Raw genomic sequence first — 17,375 nt, 5'->3', positions numbered from 1 at the left:
GTTGTTGATATTTAAATAAAGTAACAGCGGCTGTATTTTATTCATATTTGATCTACGTTTATTAAAATTGTAGTCGCTACCAACACCGAATTTGAAACAACATACAATTATCTAAATAGAAAATAACCAATTACGTTAATAAAATAATACATTAATAGAACTATAAGGGAAATCACCTATATATTTACAACATCAATTAGGTCCGTATTATACCCATAGCTTTCAAATCTTCATTAATCTCATCGTCAGTAGCCTTTCGTAATAATAACTCTTTAACTTCATCAGAACCACCGTCATTCTCATTATTAATAGAAGAGCTTATAGCCAGCGGGAAACCATGAAATTGTATCAATCCATTCAATATACCTAATTGTTGATTTAAATTATTTCTTTGTTGAACTAATTCTATGATTGTATTTTGTTTAATAGCTTTTCTTAATTTTGGTGTTGAATTTTCTATAGCTTCTAAATAAGTAGATGATGTACCCATAGTTATATCTTCTTGATTTATTATATTATTAGGTATAGCAGAATAATTAAAATCTGGTACAATTTGATCAAGTTGATTTCTTTCTTTATTAATTTTATACCACATTGAAGTAGTTTCCGTTATCATTTCATTTTTTGTGTCCATTATGTTTTTAAGATAATTTTGATGTATTGATGTTCTTGTAGCTAAAGTTTCTTTATCAATACATTTTAATTTATATGATAAATTTGAATTTGCTAAATTTAGACTATCTTGATAAAAACTATCAACTTTATAATAAATTTTAGATAATTCAGGATGTGAACCTTCTAAACATAATTCTAATTCTTTTTCTAATAATGCTAATTTATCCTCGTATAGTTTATCTCTTACTTCAGCAAAACATTTTTCAATCGCTACTAAACCCTCAATAGCTAATCTTCTTTGTTCATTCAAATCAACATCATCCTCTTCAGCTATTTTTTCTTCAATAATAGTTCCATCTTCTTTTTTCGAAATTTCTGTGGTGTCCAGATCTTTACTTACGGGTTTTGTATCAGATTCCGCATCTTCTTCATCTTCTTCTATATCTTCATCTTCTTCTTCATACTCAGCTTCAGCTTCATTTTCTTCATCATCTGGTGTAATTTGTTTTTCAGTCGTATTGGGTAGTATCTCTGAGTCATCTGGAATAATTTTGTTTGCTTTTTCCCTATCCTCATCTATAGAATCTAAGTTTGGTTGTAGCTCATCAAAATCATCTGCTTCTATTTCCTTATCCTCGTTCACTTCTTTATCTTCATCAGTATCTAGTTTTGTATCTCGCTTTTGCTTCTTTTTATCATTCTCTTCTTCATCTTCTTCATCAAAAGGTTCTTCATTAGCAGTTCTTTTCCTAGTAATCAATGAACTCAATTCATCCTTAGCATCGTCCAATTCGTCTTTTGTGAATAAATCTTTTTCTTTTTCGGTTGCAGAATTTGGAATGTCTAATTCTCCAACTTTCTCCACTTCTATATCATCATCTGAATTAAAATCTATGTCTTCCAATTTTGCTAAATCAGTCAATTCAGATAATGTTTGTAAATCAGTTTGTTTATCATTTGAGTCTCTATCATCCAAAAAATCCATCTTATCAGTTTCTGCTTCAGAATCTTCTCCAACTTCACTTAATTCTGAACTTTCATAACTATCTTTTCTTTGTGGATTTATTCTAGTTGTGTTATCTTTCTTGATGTCATCTTCTTCTTTCTCATCTTTTATATCTCCATTTTCTTTAAACCCATTTGAAGATTCTTTATCTCCTTTAATGAAATTTTGAAAAGTTTTAAAAGTTTCATCTCTATCCAATGTGTCTAGTGTATTTTTTAATTCCCCATCAAGGTTGAAAGAATCAAAAGGAGGTGGTGAAGTAGCAATGTCTGTTAATGGTGAATCTTTGGATATAGTGATATTGTTGTTTTCATTGTTGTTTTCATTGTTAGTTTCATCATTAGTCTCATTCTTAATCCCATTGCTCTTGCTTTCATTTTCCTCGATATAGGTGTTGCTATTGCTAGTGTTATTCTCAGTTTTTTCTTTGTTATTGTTTGAATCGATATTTCCTAAGTCTTTTCCATTCGTTGATGCATTTATTTCATCTTGATTATGTCGACTTTCATTATCTAGATTTGTGGCTTCCTTTTCATCATTGTCTTTCACTTTCGATATGGAAGAGTCCTCTTTTTCGTTCAGTATTGGTGGTGAAATCAAATCATTAGTTCTATCTAGAATCTTTAACTGTTGTGATTCTGCTGGTACTGACTCCATTATTTCCATCGATTTGGATAGTTATCGAAATTATGAAAAAAAGTTTAAAATAGTTGTGAATGTAGTATTATAAGTATACACCCTTATTCACTTCGGAGGAAATTTGAATCGTCGTTATTGATATAGAGTAACTTGTTGAAATGATGAACTATTTTTCAAAATGATGATGTTGATTAATTTAATGAAGTTGTATCAATAAAAATAACAATTTATGAGTTAAATTTATTTATACAAATTAATACTTATGGTTGTAAATTGTACTTGTTATTGAATGATTTATAATGAGTGATTGGTTGATTTTCATCCATATATTGTAATGAATACTAATTCCATAATATAAAATTATCTATTATTTAAAAAGAGATTATAATTTGCTATATACAGTACACAATAGGATTTTTAATAACCGACGTATTTAAGGCATACAAGATCAAAGATAACTACCGAGTGTTTGGTAACTAACCAATATATGGCGGTAACATTTGCGACATACAAATGGCTCTTTAGCTCCAGTTTATATTGATAATGACAGCTTTCAAAGAATGTTAATTCAAATTTGTTAACTTTCTTTTGTTTACAAAATAAATTTAAATATGGCTGGAAAAAAGCCGCGTGTCGCATTGTCATTGAATTTTTTATGAATCTTAGGACACTCATCTCTAATCCATAAGAAGCTAAATTTTATAAATATTGACAACCAGTTTTTGAATCATCAATTCCTACGTACAATACCTCCCAATTCACAGAAATGTCAAGTTTCTCATCCTTATTTGGGGATTCATCGAAAAGGTATGACCAATCATTAGATAAAATATTCAGTACTAAGAATGATGGTCCAATATCAAATGATCAATTACTTTCTAAAAAAAGAACTATCATAAACGTACCCGAAGTAAAAAATAAGAAACGGAAACTCCAGAAAAGTAAGGAAGAAGAAGAAGACGAAGTGGAAGAGGAGGAACAAGAAATAGAGGATAAAAGCGAAAATGAGGAAACTGAAGATGTTAGTGATGACAGTGAAGATCAAGAAATAGAGAATAAAAGCGAAAACGAGGAATCCGAAGATGTTAGTGAAGACGAGGAAGATGAAGAAGATGAAGACGAAGAGACAGAGTCTAAACCCACAACAAAGAAGCAAAAAAAGAAAGATGAGAATTTTGATTTAGAAGCTAAATATTTTCAAAAAAATTTTAAAGACGATACAGAACCTGTTTTAATTAATGAAACTTCAAATGATGAAGAAGATACTAAAAATAAATCGACAAAATCTGCAAAATCAGCAACTACGATAGATTTTAAAGAATCAGAGATGGAAAAAGCTGAAAGAACAATATTTATAGGTAATGTACCAAGTGATGTTGTAACTTCCAAATCTAAAACCAAAGAATTTAAAAAACTTTTCAAACAATATGGTAATATAGAATCAATAAGGTTTAGATCAATATCATTTGAAGAAAATTTACCTAGAAAAATATCATTTGCTAAAAAAAATTTACATAAATCAAGAGATTCAGTAAATGCATATATTGTATTTGAAGATAAATCCGCATCATTATTAGCTTCAAAAAATTTAAATGGAACCGTGTTTGAAAATCATCATTTAAGAGTAGATCATATAGCTCATCCTGCTTCAAAAGATAATAAAAGAACTATATTTGTTGGAAATTTAGATTTTGAAGAACAAGAAGAAAATTTATGGAAATATTTTAATTTAAAATTAGATAATGATGTTGAATCTGTTAGAATAATACGTGATTCAAAAACAAATATGGGTAAAGGATTTGCTTTAGTACAATTTAAAGATTCATTATCAGTAAATAAAGCACTATTATTAAATGATAAGCCAATGAATATCGTATCAGGAAATAAAAAAGGTAGAACATTAAGAATATCAAGAGCTAAGGCAAATGCAAAACCATCATTATTATCACCAAATCATTTTGAAAATGTTAAAAAATCGTATGCATCAAATAAATCAAAAGAAAAAAATTTAACTGATTCACAAAAAACTAAAATAGGAAGAGCTCAAAATATTTTAGGAAAAGCTGATAGATCAAGTATTGGGAAAGTTAAGAGGGACAGTAATAAGTTTATAGAAGAAGGTCAAAGAGCTACAAAGGGATCGAGAATAGTTGGTATAAAAGGTTTAAAAACTGGAAAAGTTAAAAAACCAAGAATAAGAGACAGATCTACAAAATTCAAAGATGAAAGAAACTCAATGCAAAAGGAGTTGAAGAGATAAATAGAGGAATAAATTTTGACTTCGTAATGTTCTTTAGATGTAGAAACTCTGAAACACGATAAGAATCTTACACAAACTCTAGTATAACCACAAAGGTCGTTTGATGAAACCACAATTTATTAAACAAAGCAGTCTGAGTCAGCTTTTAATGGTTTGTAAGTTCATGACCAGCTGGTTATATTCTGTAAATAAAGGTGCATTCTCCTCAATAAATTGTGCCATATTAAAATATGGCTCTGATAATGTAAATCGAGTAAAATGATAACTTTGAGTTTTCCATTATCGGAATTAGAACCGTGTGGTAAAAAATTTTGACCACTGAAATATGGTATGCTCCAAGACCTTGGTGGTTGCTTCCACGAGGCAAAACAACCAGTTAATGAGAGTTGATTATGCTATTACAGAGTGTGTTCAATTTGTTGTGTGGTTTTTATCTCTAATCTTCTGTTGTTTTGATAAGAGATAACGGAATTATTATTTTTTAAGGGATAATTTTATAAACTAAGGAGTTAATTCGGAATTCTCAAATTTATAAATAGAACTCCAAAGCCATTATTTTTTATAATCAAAACTATATAATTCATACCACAATCAAAGCAATATGGGTCTTTATTTTAAATTTTATGGAGGGGAAAGTAAACAAGAAAAGGAGGTAATGAATGAATCTAAGGAAGATACAGAAACAATTGATAATTCAAAATTTAATGAATTTCAAAAACATTTTGAAAATTTAGAAATCACCACCAATAAAGATGATAATGGAGAAATTAATCCAATTTCAAAAGAAGTTTTAGAAATTTGGGAAGATGATTTTCAACAACAAACTAAAAATATTTTAACTCAAAATATTTTTGCTCAAACTCCAATTGAAAAAGTTATTGCAAAATCTCAACACAAGACTCATTTAAAAGATAGATTTTTATTTAATACTTCTGTTGAAACTATTGGATCACCTGCATTTGCAAATAATCAAAAATCTTCAGGAAGATGTTGGATTTTTGCATCATCAAATGTTTTCAGAACTCAAGTTATTAAAAATAATAATTTAAAAGATGATGAATTTCAAATTTCTCAAAGTTATTTATATTTTTATGATAAATTAGAAAAAGCAAATTTCTTTTTAGAAAATATTGAAGATACATGGGAAGAAGAATTAGATTCAAGATTAGTTCAATTTTTATTAAGAGATCCTGTGGGTGATGGTGGTCAATGGGATATGATTGTAAATTTAGTTAATAAATATGGTTTAGTTCCTCATGAAGTATTTCCAGATAATAGTCAATCAACAAGTTCATCTAAATTAAATTATATTGTAACTGAAAAATTAAGAGAATTTGGTTTACATATTAGAGAATTAAAACAACAAAAAGCTTCAGATTCTGTAATTCGTCAATTTAAAATAAGTGCAATGAAAACTATTTACAAGACTTTAGCTTTAACTATTGGTACACCACCAAAACCAAATGATGAATTTATTTGGGAATTTACAGATAAAGATAATAAATATAAACACTTTAAAACAAATGCTATTGATTTTTATAAAAATCATGTTAAATATGATGCTGAAAATCATTTTTCAATTATACATGATCCAAGAAATGATTATAATAAATTATATACTGTTGAAAGATTAAATAATATTAATGGAGGTAAACCAATTGAATATGTAAATACACCAATTGAAGAAATTAAAGAAGTTGCTATAAAAATGTTAAAAGATAATGAACCTATCTTTTTTGGATCAGATGTTGGTAAATATTGTAATACAACAAGTGGTATTTTAGATATTACTGCATATGATTATAAAACAGCTTTTGATTATGATTTAAATTTATCAAAAGCAAATAGATTAAGAACTGGTTCTTCATCAATGACTCATGCAATGGTTATTACAGCAGTTCATATTGATTCCACAACAAATAAACCAATTAGATGGAAAATTGAAAATTCTTGGGGTGATCAATCAGGTAAAAAAGGTTGGTATTTAATGACTGATGAATGGTTTAGTGAATTTGTTTTTCAAATTGTTACTAATAAGAAATATGTTTCTAAAAAGACTTTTGATGTTTGGAAAGGTAAAGAATTTACTTCATTACCATTTTATGATCCAATGGGTTCATTAGCTTAGATAGATAAGTAGATTTATTAAATTGTACTAGAAAATTAAAGTTTGTGTGTACTTGACCTTCATTTTTTTGTTCTATTTGAAATCAGAAAGGAATTGAAAAATCAACATGATGTAGTAGTAGAAGGCTGTATTAAAATAGAAAGTTGCGTAAAATTCTGCGCTAAACTCGACGTTTATTTTTGGTTCTACTAAATTGCAACGGAATTGAAAAATAAATTGACCATTAACTACTCAATAGCATGAATGGACATAAAAATGAGTCTATATATCCACCAGAAAGTCTAGACGAAGAAGTACAAGACATATATACAAGTTTTAAATCATCAACAACCCCCAATGACTTATACAACCTTGTAGATAGAATCGATAATACAATCTCCACCATTGATTTAAATCTAGAAAATTATATAACTATTCATAAACAAAAATTACAACAAGATATAACAAATATAGAATCACTAAGAACTTCCAAACTTTCTTCAACAATTTCAAACTCCTCCCAATTAACTCAATTTTTCACAAATACTGATGAATTAGGTCATAACTTAACATATGGTATAAAATCATTAGATCAAGAAATTGGAAATGTTAATGAAACTTTAAAATATGTTGAAAATATACAACTTCTCAAAAATAATATAAATCAAATTAATTATTCAATTGATCATCATCAATGGGATTCAGCTGCTGAATGTATTCATACAATAAATACAAAAATTCCACAATCATTAATAACAGGAGAATATGCTTCGGTGGTGATACCGTCTACTGATATACCTGAATTACCACAAGTTTGTATAGACAATTGGACAAGAACATTAGTTGATGTTTTCAAAAAACAATTTAATGAAGCTGCAAAGGAAAGAAATGTTGAGAAGCTAACTAAATTTTTTCAATTATTTCCATTAATAAAACAAGAAGAATCTGGTTTAATTTGTTATTCAAAATTTATATGTGAAATTATTAATGAATCATCAAAAAATTTAACTCAAACTGTAAATAATATTAATACAAGTGATTTAAAACCTGGAATATTTGCTACTGTATCAATGCAATTATTTGAAAATGTATCAATGATGTTATCACAACATGGTCCATTAATTAAAAAATATTATAGTTTAACATATCCAAATGCTTTAACATTTGTTGTCAACAAGATTCAAAGGGAAGTTGATTTACAAATTGGAATTATAGCAGATACATTTTATGATTCAAGAAGATTAGATAAATTATTTCAAGATATTAGATTATATACATTCCCAATATTAACTCAAAGAACAAAAGAAATTCAAGAACATGAAATTATAGATAATAATGATACAGCAATTGATGATTTATTACCTATTCAAACTATAGGAGATTTAACACTGGAACTATCTTCAATTTTACATAATTGGTCATTATATTGTAAATTTATATCCATAAAATATTTTTCCGAAGTGGAACTTCATGTACCTGAAATTATAAATAAATCAAATTTTACTAAAAAGATTAATGAAAAACTACTACCATCATTTGAGAAGTTATATAATTTTTATTTTAAAAGGTCGTTGGAGAAGTCAATCACAATAGAGGAGTTACAACCATTAGATTCATATCTAAAGTATTCCCCAAAATCCACATCACCAGATCAAACTCCGGTTTCATCAGTTATTGAAGATTTAACACTTATATTAAATAATACCCTACGTCATGTAATTGAATCAGGTTTCCCAATGTCTGTAAAAAATTTTATAAGAGAAAGTTTTAAAATAATACAACAAGACCTAATTAATGGATTTTTTGTAAAAAATCTTAATGATAACAGACCAAAATATAATCAGTCATTAAATTTTATACTGGATGATCCAATGAGTCCTAAACAGTCTAGAGATGGAACACCAGAACCAGGGGCTATTCAAAATGGTCATGGATTTTTTAAAGGAACATTTGGAAGTGTTGTTACTGGATCTGTTGGAAGTACCACAAAATTGACAAACTTTATAATATATATAAACTCCATCGGGGTTTCACAAGATTATTTCACAAAAGTTATACAAAATATTTCAAAAAATAATGTAAATAATAATTTCCCATTTGGTAAAGATTCAGAAAAGATAAAATTAATCTTAGAACAAGATTTCCTCGATCCTTATATTACAATTAGTAATAAAATTTTAAATGAAAGTTTAATAAATCTTTATAATCAATCAATAAAACAAAAATTAATGATATTAGTTAATGAATTTATCCTTGAATCAAATGAATTTAACTATATAATTTATTCATCAAATCAAGTAAATGATTCATCAACACTTATTAAATTTAAATCAAATTGGTCATTATTAGTAAAACCTTATTTACAAGTATTACACAAATCAATTTGGTTAAAATTACTAAGATTAATAATAGTTAATTTAGTAAATCTAATAGAAAGAAAATTACATTCTACTTTAAAAAATTATAAAATAAATGAAATGGGATCAATTAAATTAGAAAAAGATTTAAGTTTTGTTATTAATGAAGTTTGTGAAGATAATTATCATTTAAGAGAAAAATTCCTTAGGTTAACTCAAATTGTTTTATTAATTGGAATGGATGATGATGAATTTGAAGAAAGTAATCAACCAGTTATAAAAACAGAAGAAGAAGATGAAGAGATTTCCGGAATTAATTGGATTTTAACACCACAAGAGAAAGATCAAATTAGAAGTTACAGAATATAATATTAATCCTATACACTTTCTACCTCTACTTTTGTCGGATCTGGTTTTATTCTTAAATATAAATTATGATAATCAAATTTAGGATGAGTAAATTCACATTCATTACTACCCTTTGGACAAAATCCAGCTAAATATAAAGGACATATAACTTTTCTAACATGTCTATTTTTACAATTGGGCCCTTCTAAACAAAAACCACTATTATAATTCATACATTCAGGAATTTTCAGTTGAGGATCAATATGTAAATATAAACATTCAGGAGTTTGAGTACAAAATCCATTTTTAGTATAAAATAAACATTCTGGCATTTTACGTAGATTATATTCATGTAAAAATTCACAATGATCTCCCTTTTTACATAATCCTCTTAACCAATGTTTACATACTATTTTATTATTATAAGTTTGTGAAACATGTTTATTTGGACAGTTTGAACCTAATGGACATGAAGTTTTTGGATATTGAGGATTATAAAATGGACATTTTGGTCTATCTGGATCTAATCCAAAATTATATTCATTTCTTAAAAAAGTTTCAAATTTAAATCTATGATTTTGATTATTTGGATGTATTATAGGATTTGAATGTAGCATTGTGTGTGTATGATTTGTGTATGTGTATTTTGTATGAGATATAGATTGATTATTAATTGTAATTGATTATAATAATTTATGTTTCTCAGATTGATTTGATTTTATCTGAAAAAAATAGATGACTTAATGATTACATAATAAAAGAGAGCATGATTAGATAAGCAAAAGAATAAAGGTCAAACATGGAAAGGTCATTCAACTAACTACAAATAAATCAACAGACAAAACTAAAAAGTTAAAACAAAGCCAAAAGTAGCTATTTCAAGGAACATTAAACTTTGTAATTTAACGTGGTAATAATGTGTTAGATTTGCTTAAAAAATTTTGAACATTTGGTAGTTCTGCTTCTACTATACACTCATATGGGTGTTTCATGTTTCAAGTGTAACTATCCTAGTAATATTGTGTATACTAATACAGTTAGAATTCTTGACATTGTGTATTCTAATAATCGGGCCAGTATTCATTGGCTAAATTTTTAGATGTAAATGCCTTTGAAATTGATTCATCCTTTTTGTATTACAAAATATTTTCTATAGTTATTTATCTATGATAAGGCATTTTTTAAAATGTGTATACTTTTTGCAATCTTATTTGAAACACAAAATTATCAATACACTTTGATTTACATACAAAATTCAATTTTATTATGAGAATCAATTAAAATTCTTGGTAAAATTGTGTATACCTTTTTTAATTGAATAATGATGAATTTAGAAGATCTATTTACTATATAATCCCTATGAATTTCCCATTCTTGTTAAAAAAATTTTATTCCTTAATCAATCATCAATCAATAAATCATCAATCATGCAATTATCATCAATATTAGCTACAACCATTGCTTTACTTTCAACCACTCAAGCTGGGTATGTTGACTACACTACTAAATGTTGTGAAGAAGATTCAGGAATTACAACTTTCGCTGATGAATTTGCTTTAGGCGTAAAACTTTGTGATTCTGATGATATTTATGTTGTTTTCGAAATTGAAGATGGTCAATTAGAAGTTTCATGTGATACCTATGACTGTTCAAGCTGTTATACTGAACCACCATGCTACACCACTACTCCATGTGCAGAACCAACTCCAATTGTTGAAAAACCAAAAGATAAATATAAAAAACCAAAAGGAATTGATTATAAACCAAAAGATAAATATGGAAAAAAACATAATAAAAGAGGTGATTCATACAAATATAAATACAAATATAATGATGCTATTTCAGAAAAAGATTTATGTTACCCACACTGTACTGTTTTTGATGAATGTTATGATTATTTTACATTATGTGATTCAAAATTATATGATTACAGACATTTCCTCGGTGAAATAGTCGCTAATCATCAATTCCAATTTGATGAACATCCACAACCTGATGCTTTATACAACAAAGGATGGAGTATTGTATACAAAGATGGTTATTATGAATTAGCATTAAATGGATGTACTGATTTCTGGGAATGTCCAGTTAATGATTATGGATTATACAAACTTTATGATAAATCCATTGATATCAAATGTAAACCAGTTGAAATCATTATCATCTTTAAAAAATGTGATTAGTTGGTTTTTATAGTTGTTGTTTTTAGTTTTCTTGTTTTTTGTTATTAATTTTTCGGTATATATTTTTAATATATTTTTCATTGTTTCAAAAATTAAAGTTGCAAATTTTCTCTCAAAATAAAAAGCAAAATTTAAGCGCAATTCTCACCGAAATGGTGGGGATTGCGCCCTTTTTTGCGTTAAGTACAACATGGTAGCGCGCATCTATCTCAAATCTTTAAGCTCTTCTAAACACTGCGTTGTTTGTAAACGAGTCCAATCAGATGGAATATCAACGTTAACTATAATCATAACCCCTTTGTGTAGTAATTCCTCTATTAAGACTGTTTCTTCAACCATAAATTTATGAACAACTTGTTGAAATGCGTTTTGTTTTGGGCAAAAAAAACCATTTTGGGTAACACTAAGTACATATACTTAAAAATGTCAATAATACATAAAAAAGCAAGAAGTGATGATGAAAACTGGAAATGGTTATAGTATTAATGTGTTGATATGTATTGAGATGATTTGGAACACACGTCAACAGAAATTGAGAATATGATGATAGTTAATTGATTACCAATAATTATACATCAAATGTTTTTATTTTTGTGTGAGCCCGTCGTATGCAGAATGTCGACGCAGAAACATTCGTCAGCCGTACCAATTAAAAGCCACTCGTACCAGATTCTGCACAAAACCTAAGGAGTAAAAAATACCCCCTCCTTTTTTTGTAAGTCTAGTGGCGAATACAAAATATTTATTTTTTCCAATTATTATACATTTCATACGGTCAACTACAATTATACATAACAATTAGAATGTCAAATGCTGAATAAAAGAGGATACGAAAGTGATGAACGTCAATCTGATGACGACATTGGTCCGATTCAAATCATAAATGCAAACTCAAAGAGTAGTCCAATGGAGGTATTTACAGAATTAGTTGTAAAAATAAAATTATACAGATTCAAAAGAATCCCCATACAATTCGAAATCTTTCACGATAATGAGGTACAAATTATCGAATCAACTTCCTCAAAAGCAATTGCAATGATTTTAATAATTTTCAGGATCAATAAACTTTTACAAAGAAATGAAAAACTTCCATTAAAGTCATTACATCATGAATATAGAGATATTTGGGGTGAATCAACTGATACATGTCACTCCACAATAAGAATATTTTTAGATGTATTCGATTGGTGGTATTCTGATCTTCGTATAATGATAAATCGATATTAAGATTGTTTTCACGTTTTTCACTGCTGAATGAAATGAAATGAAATATCTTCAAAATTACTTTAGATACTTTATTAAAAAGGCATTGGTATTCCACAAGAATTTTATGGCTATCAAATTAAACATATTAGAAGAACTGATGTTTTTTTAATTCATAGTTGAGTCGTAGTTATTGTTTGTATAGATGAATTAAATATTTTGGATACCTTCGTGACTTTTAGTTTATACATATTAGTGAGAACTTTCTATTTCAAATTTAAGTTTAGCAAGTTAGACTACTAATCTTTTTGAATAGTTGACCTTAAAAAAGAAAATAATTATCTCTTGTAAATGTTTTGCTATATTGGATACAAGGAATCGAGAGTTTATAGAAAATTAAAATTGCGCTCCTATCGATAAAATAATTTCCGTCCAAGTTAGAATTAGTTTGTCGCTCTAATTTTCATTAATCATGCTAGTTTATTTTGTAGGTTTATATATGTATAGGTAAATAACTTAATAAATTGCTTGAAAGAAAAAAAAAAAAAAACCAATACTTCTCAAGAACAATCAAATTTATTTTAGATATAATTATAACTCAATCCGATGTCAATATCGAGGCAAAAAAAGAAATATTAAAAGCATTTGAATGATCATCATAAAGTAAATCTACGTCATTTTGTTGCTTCAAATCTTTTAATGACGGTGAAAGATGTAATGTGAAATTTTCAAAATATTCCATTGGTTTAAAAGTTAGTGAGTCTAATTGAAATAATTTCATGAACGAATAATGGTGTCATTTGATTAGTCAAAGCAGATAATATTGAAAGGAAAAACTTGGCAAAATTTAGGAGCAAGATATGACTTTGACAAGCTTGATTGATGTTGTTGAAAATGGTACTAATTATGCTAATTGAGATTTTGTAGATGAAGCAATTTTTTGATGAAAATATTCATGGATCTGGTTGTTGTACTGAAAGAGGTGAAACTACATTTGTGAGAACCTCTAGTGCCTGGGTGTTAAAGAGATGCGTTTTGGGTGCTATTTGTCATGACTTTGAGCCAGAGAAATGAGAAGTCAATGGTCAAGGACATAAAAACTTACTGTCACAGGTCGCAACAAGCAGTTTTCAATGGTGTCATGGATGTAATGGATGTTTTAAATGATTGTGATGATTTTCCGGAACTAAATGCTATTTAACAATTTTTGAATTTGCTCATGCAGCACATTATAAGGGATCCAAGACAAAGAATTTTCACTAAAAGAGTCGAATTGTTTTTGATTTGTTACCAGCACAAAATTTGCAGAACTCCATTGATTGCTTTCAATCTTTTTTGAAAAGGCAAGAGTAAGTGGCATACATAAAGACAAAATGTTACCAGAAGTATATAAAAGTGTCTTATGCTCATTAGACAATGAAAAAAAAAAAAAAAAGTAAATGGACTCATCATCATTCTTGATTCAAGGGCTAGGAAGTTCTGAATCAATAGTTTCATACCCAACAGTCAGCCTAATGATTCAAATCCACTTATAGTTTCGACAGATGCATTCTTTACTATCTGGGCAGCAATAATGAAACAACAGATTGATAATGATACAAGAACTTTGATTGGCTGTTACAATGGTACATTAGGTTCTTGATTGTGACGAAATCGGTATTATTTAAAGTTTTATAACACCAAGACAGTTCAATAATTATAAACGAATAAATAAAAAATTGATTTTAAATTGATCTTCAAAAAGTCAAAAGAATTTTCACTTGTTCATTCTAATATTTTTCTATCAATATACAACAAGGTAAAGAGAATTGATGTAAATTGAAAAATAAAAAAGTTAACTGAAGTGAAAAAGCTAATAATATGAAAATCCAAATCCTTCTGGTGTTTAACCAGGATATGAATGTACTTAAGAAGATCTTGGTTGCATTTCAAGAAGTTTTACAAATTAATGGTTACAACCTTTTGACTGTAACATATTATTCTTTATAGATAGATGTTTACATATACGTTTTAATGTGTTACGAAATAATTGTAAATTCACTACACAAACCTATTAAACAGTTCATTAAATGATCTTCCACGAATTTTTATGAAAACGATTATCAACATGGGATTATAACTTGTAATTGGGATAATTAGGATTTTTCTTTTTCTGTTTTTTTGGAATTTGCAGCTACTTCACCTTCGGTATAAATCATTTATAACTGGTTGGATATTTTCTTTCACTTTCAGATCCAGATGCAACTGATTTATTACCTTCATCATCAACAAATTTGACTTTATGTTTATAAGTCGTATATGTTAAATCACCCTTATGAACATCTCTTAATTGAAGTCCATTAGAATAAGATAAATATTGTTGATTAAAAAGTACAAAATTTTGTTTAGTTAATTCTTCTGGAATTTTATGTTTGTCATAATTTAAGTCATTCAATTGATCTTTATGACCAAGAATGTCAAAAGTGGTACGTTTTTGATTGCTGTTTGGTTGATTTGGTTGTTGACTCATTAATGCTGTTGTTATGAAAAAGTTGTAGTTATGTATATTAACAAAAAAAGAAAACAAATTAATTTTTATTTTAAGGAGGATTTATAAATCTTTATAAATAATTTAAATATTAAAATTTAAATTTTGTTTTTCTTGAATTTTTACATTTTTTATTAATCTTCTTCTTTCATTAATTTTTGATTATATCAAAAGAATTTTGGTACCACTAGCTACTTCATTAATTATTACTATCATAATGCAGCTGATCAAAATCACCAAAATGAGAAAAGGCAAATTGATTATCATTACTCCTTTAATCGCGGAAGACAAACAAGATCAAAATAAAATTACTGATAATCAACAAAACTAATCTACAAAAAGACAGAAATTTAATAACTAAGAAGCAAAAATAGTGGATAAATTGCTTACTGATGCTGGGGTCTATAGTTAATTGGCGGAATTTGATGTGGTGATGATAACGAATACCAAATTATAATCTATTATATAGTTCCATAATTTTCAATTGTGAATATTTCAATTTTATGAATTTTTTGTTAATTTATTAATAATTTAGACGATTAGTGAATCTGAAACAATTCAATCATTTATCCTGCATATAAATTACTTAACCCCATATCAGCTACTCCTTTTGAAATTTCTCTATTTATAAATACTCTTGATAATTCTAAAAATTAAATTTTATCAAGTTTATTTTTATTTTTAAATTTTTATCCTATCAACTAATTTTAAAATTTTAAAGAATGTGGCCACTTTGTGATAAAGCAAAAACTATTGATTTCACTAGAAAATTTGATACTTTAGATGATGCCATCAATTTTTTGAAAGGTTTAGAATGTTTAAATAAAAAAAGAGGTAAAGATTATATTGGTCGTTTTGTTTTTGAATGTAGAACTATTGATTGTTTTTTTTGTGTCGAAATCCCACAAGGTGAAGAAAATTTTGTATTAATTAAAGGTAACTATGATCATTATTCAGATCAATTATATTATTCCTTACCTTCATGGCCACCACTTCCAGAAGATTTAGAAGCTATCGGTGAAATAAAACTGACTAAAAAAACCTGATTAATGCAAATTGAAACTAATATAGATTAAATAAAACTCGAAACTATTATTATAAGTGTGTAGATTAATATAATAAATGTTGATTCGAATAAAGTATTCAGATTTTGTAATTCTGTAATTTTAATAAAAAAAAAATATGCATGTTTTGTTGGAAACAATTTTTTTTGAATGTGAACTTAATCACTCCGGTATTAGGGTAATTCTGAATTAATGTACCACGGTTGTTGATGTAAAACAATTTTTACTATACCATAGATTAATGTTTCAAATTAAACCCTTTTAATTCCTAATCAGGAAACGACAATGTTTTCTTGATCGTGTAGTACTCAATTTTTTGCAACATTGAAAAATCCATAGCTCACTTAAAGTTTCAAATTAACAACAAATTGCTAAGGGCCCACGGTTTTCCTCCTTAATCTTTGAGTTATGTAGAAGTACCAATCAGAAGCAAAAATAATATAAGTCTGGTATCAATGAATCCGTATGAAATGTATAATAATTGGAAGAAAGAAATATTTTGTATTCTTTTTTTTTTTTTATTTATTAACCTATTTTCGCCACTAGACTTACAAAAAAAAAGTGGACCATAGATTTTGTGCAGAATCTGGTACGAGTGGCTTAAAATTGGTACGGATGACGAATGTTTCAGCGACGACTCTACATACGACGAGCTCACACAAAATTAAAAATATTTAATAGATATCACTATTGGTAATTGATTAATTATCATTATGTTCTTAATTTCTGGTTGATTTGTATTTTGAATCATCTAAATACATATCCACACATTAATACTATAACCATTTCCAGCTTTCATCATCTTTTCTTGCTTTTTTATGTATTGGTTTTTTCATTTGATATTACTTAGTGTTACCCAAAATGGCTTATTTTTTCCACAACAAAACACAATCAACAAAGTTGTTCATAAATTCATGGTTGAAGAAACAACCTCAATAGAGGAACTACTACGCAAAGAGGTTATTATTATAGTTAATGTTGATATGAAATATGATTAAATTCGAATATAGTCAACGCAGTGCTGATAAGAGTTCAGAGATTTGTGACAGATGTGCGCTACCATGTC

At 27.4% G+C, this 17,375-nt stretch overlaps 9 protein-coding genes across 9 annotated transcripts; 6 read left to right on the top strand and 3 right to left on the bottom strand. All coding sequences in view use genetic code 12, as the record gives it.

The window, feature by feature from the left end:
* Positions 1–196: 196 nt before the first annotated feature.
* KGF55_004439 (Rpd3L histone deacetylase complex subunit) lies at positions 197–2,287 on the bottom strand (the record flags this gene model as incomplete). Its single annotated transcript, XM_051759343.1, has 1 exon — positions 197–2,287. One exon carries the CDS (start codon positions 2,285–2,287, stop codon positions 197–199), a length of 2,091 nt encoding a protein of 696 aa, XP_051612729.1.
* A 739-nt stretch (positions 2,288–3,026) lies between these two features.
* On the top strand, positions 3,027–4,520 carry KGF55_004438 (uncharacterized protein; the record flags this gene model as incomplete). The annotated part of the gene is made up of 1 exon (XM_051759342.1): positions 3,027–4,520. One exon carries the CDS (start codon positions 3,027–3,029, stop codon positions 4,518–4,520), a length of 1,494 nt encoding a protein of 497 aa, XP_051612728.1.
* A 601-nt stretch (positions 4,521–5,121) lies between these two features.
* Positions 5,122–6,648, top strand: LAP3 (bleomycin hydrolase; the record flags this gene model as incomplete). Its single annotated transcript, XM_051759341.1, has 1 exon — positions 5,122–6,648. One exon carries the CDS (start codon positions 5,122–5,124, stop codon positions 6,646–6,648), a length of 1,527 nt encoding a protein of 508 aa, XP_051612727.1.
* A 239-nt stretch (positions 6,649–6,887) lies between these two features.
* COG4 (Golgi transport complex subunit) lies at positions 6,888–9,353 on the top strand (the record flags this gene model as incomplete). The annotated part of the gene is made up of 1 exon (XM_051759339.1): positions 6,888–9,353. The coding sequence occupies one exon, from the start codon at positions 6,888–6,890 to the stop codon at positions 9,351–9,353; it is 2,466 nt and encodes an 821-aa protein (XP_051612726.1).
* An 8-nt stretch (positions 9,354–9,361) lies between these two features.
* YTH1 (cleavage polyadenylation factor RNA-binding subunit) lies at positions 9,362–9,949 on the bottom strand (the record flags this gene model as incomplete). The annotated part of the gene is made up of 1 exon (XM_051759338.1): positions 9,362–9,949. The coding sequence occupies one exon, from the start codon at positions 9,947–9,949 to the stop codon at positions 9,362–9,364; it is 588 nt and encodes a 195-aa protein (XP_051612725.1).
* An 810-nt stretch (positions 9,950–10,759) lies between these two features.
* Positions 10,760–11,515, top strand: KGF55_004434 (uncharacterized protein; the record flags this gene model as incomplete). The annotated part of the gene is made up of 1 exon (XM_051759337.1): positions 10,760–11,515. The coding sequence occupies one exon, from the start codon at positions 10,760–10,762 to the stop codon at positions 11,513–11,515; it is 756 nt and encodes a 251-aa protein (XP_051612724.1).
* An 810-nt stretch (positions 11,516–12,325) lies between these two features.
* KGF55_004433 (uncharacterized protein) lies at positions 12,326–12,742 on the top strand (the record flags this gene model as incomplete). The annotated part of the gene is made up of 1 exon (XM_051759336.1): positions 12,326–12,742. The coding sequence occupies one exon, from the start codon at positions 12,326–12,328 to the stop codon at positions 12,740–12,742; it is 417 nt and encodes a 138-aa protein (XP_051612723.1).
* A 2,170-nt stretch (positions 12,743–14,912) lies between these two features.
* KGF55_004432 (uncharacterized protein) lies at positions 14,913–15,227 on the bottom strand (the record flags this gene model as incomplete). Its single annotated transcript, XM_051759335.1, has 1 exon — positions 14,913–15,227. The coding sequence occupies one exon, from the start codon at positions 15,225–15,227 to the stop codon at positions 14,913–14,915; it is 315 nt and encodes a 104-aa protein (XP_051612722.1).
* Positions 15,228–15,967: 740 nt separating this feature from the next.
* KGF55_004431 (uncharacterized protein) lies at positions 15,968–16,291 on the top strand (the record flags this gene model as incomplete). The annotated part of the gene is made up of 1 exon (XM_051759334.1): positions 15,968–16,291. The coding sequence occupies one exon, from the start codon at positions 15,968–15,970 to the stop codon at positions 16,289–16,291; it is 324 nt and encodes a 107-aa protein (XP_051612721.1).
* Positions 16,292–17,375: the final 1,084 nt, after the last annotated feature.

This window comes from Candida pseudojiufengensis (assembly GCF_024610245.1).
Source record: "Candida pseudojiufengensis strain CBS 10847 chromosome Unknown scaffold13, whole genome shotgun sequence".
NCBI lineage: Eukaryota > Fungi > Ascomycota > Pichiomycetes > Serinales > Debaryomycetaceae > Lodderomyces > Lodderomyces pseudojiufengensis.
The sequence above is the reverse complement of the archived record's forward strand: the minus strand, read 5'-3'. Positions and strand labels throughout refer to the sequence as shown.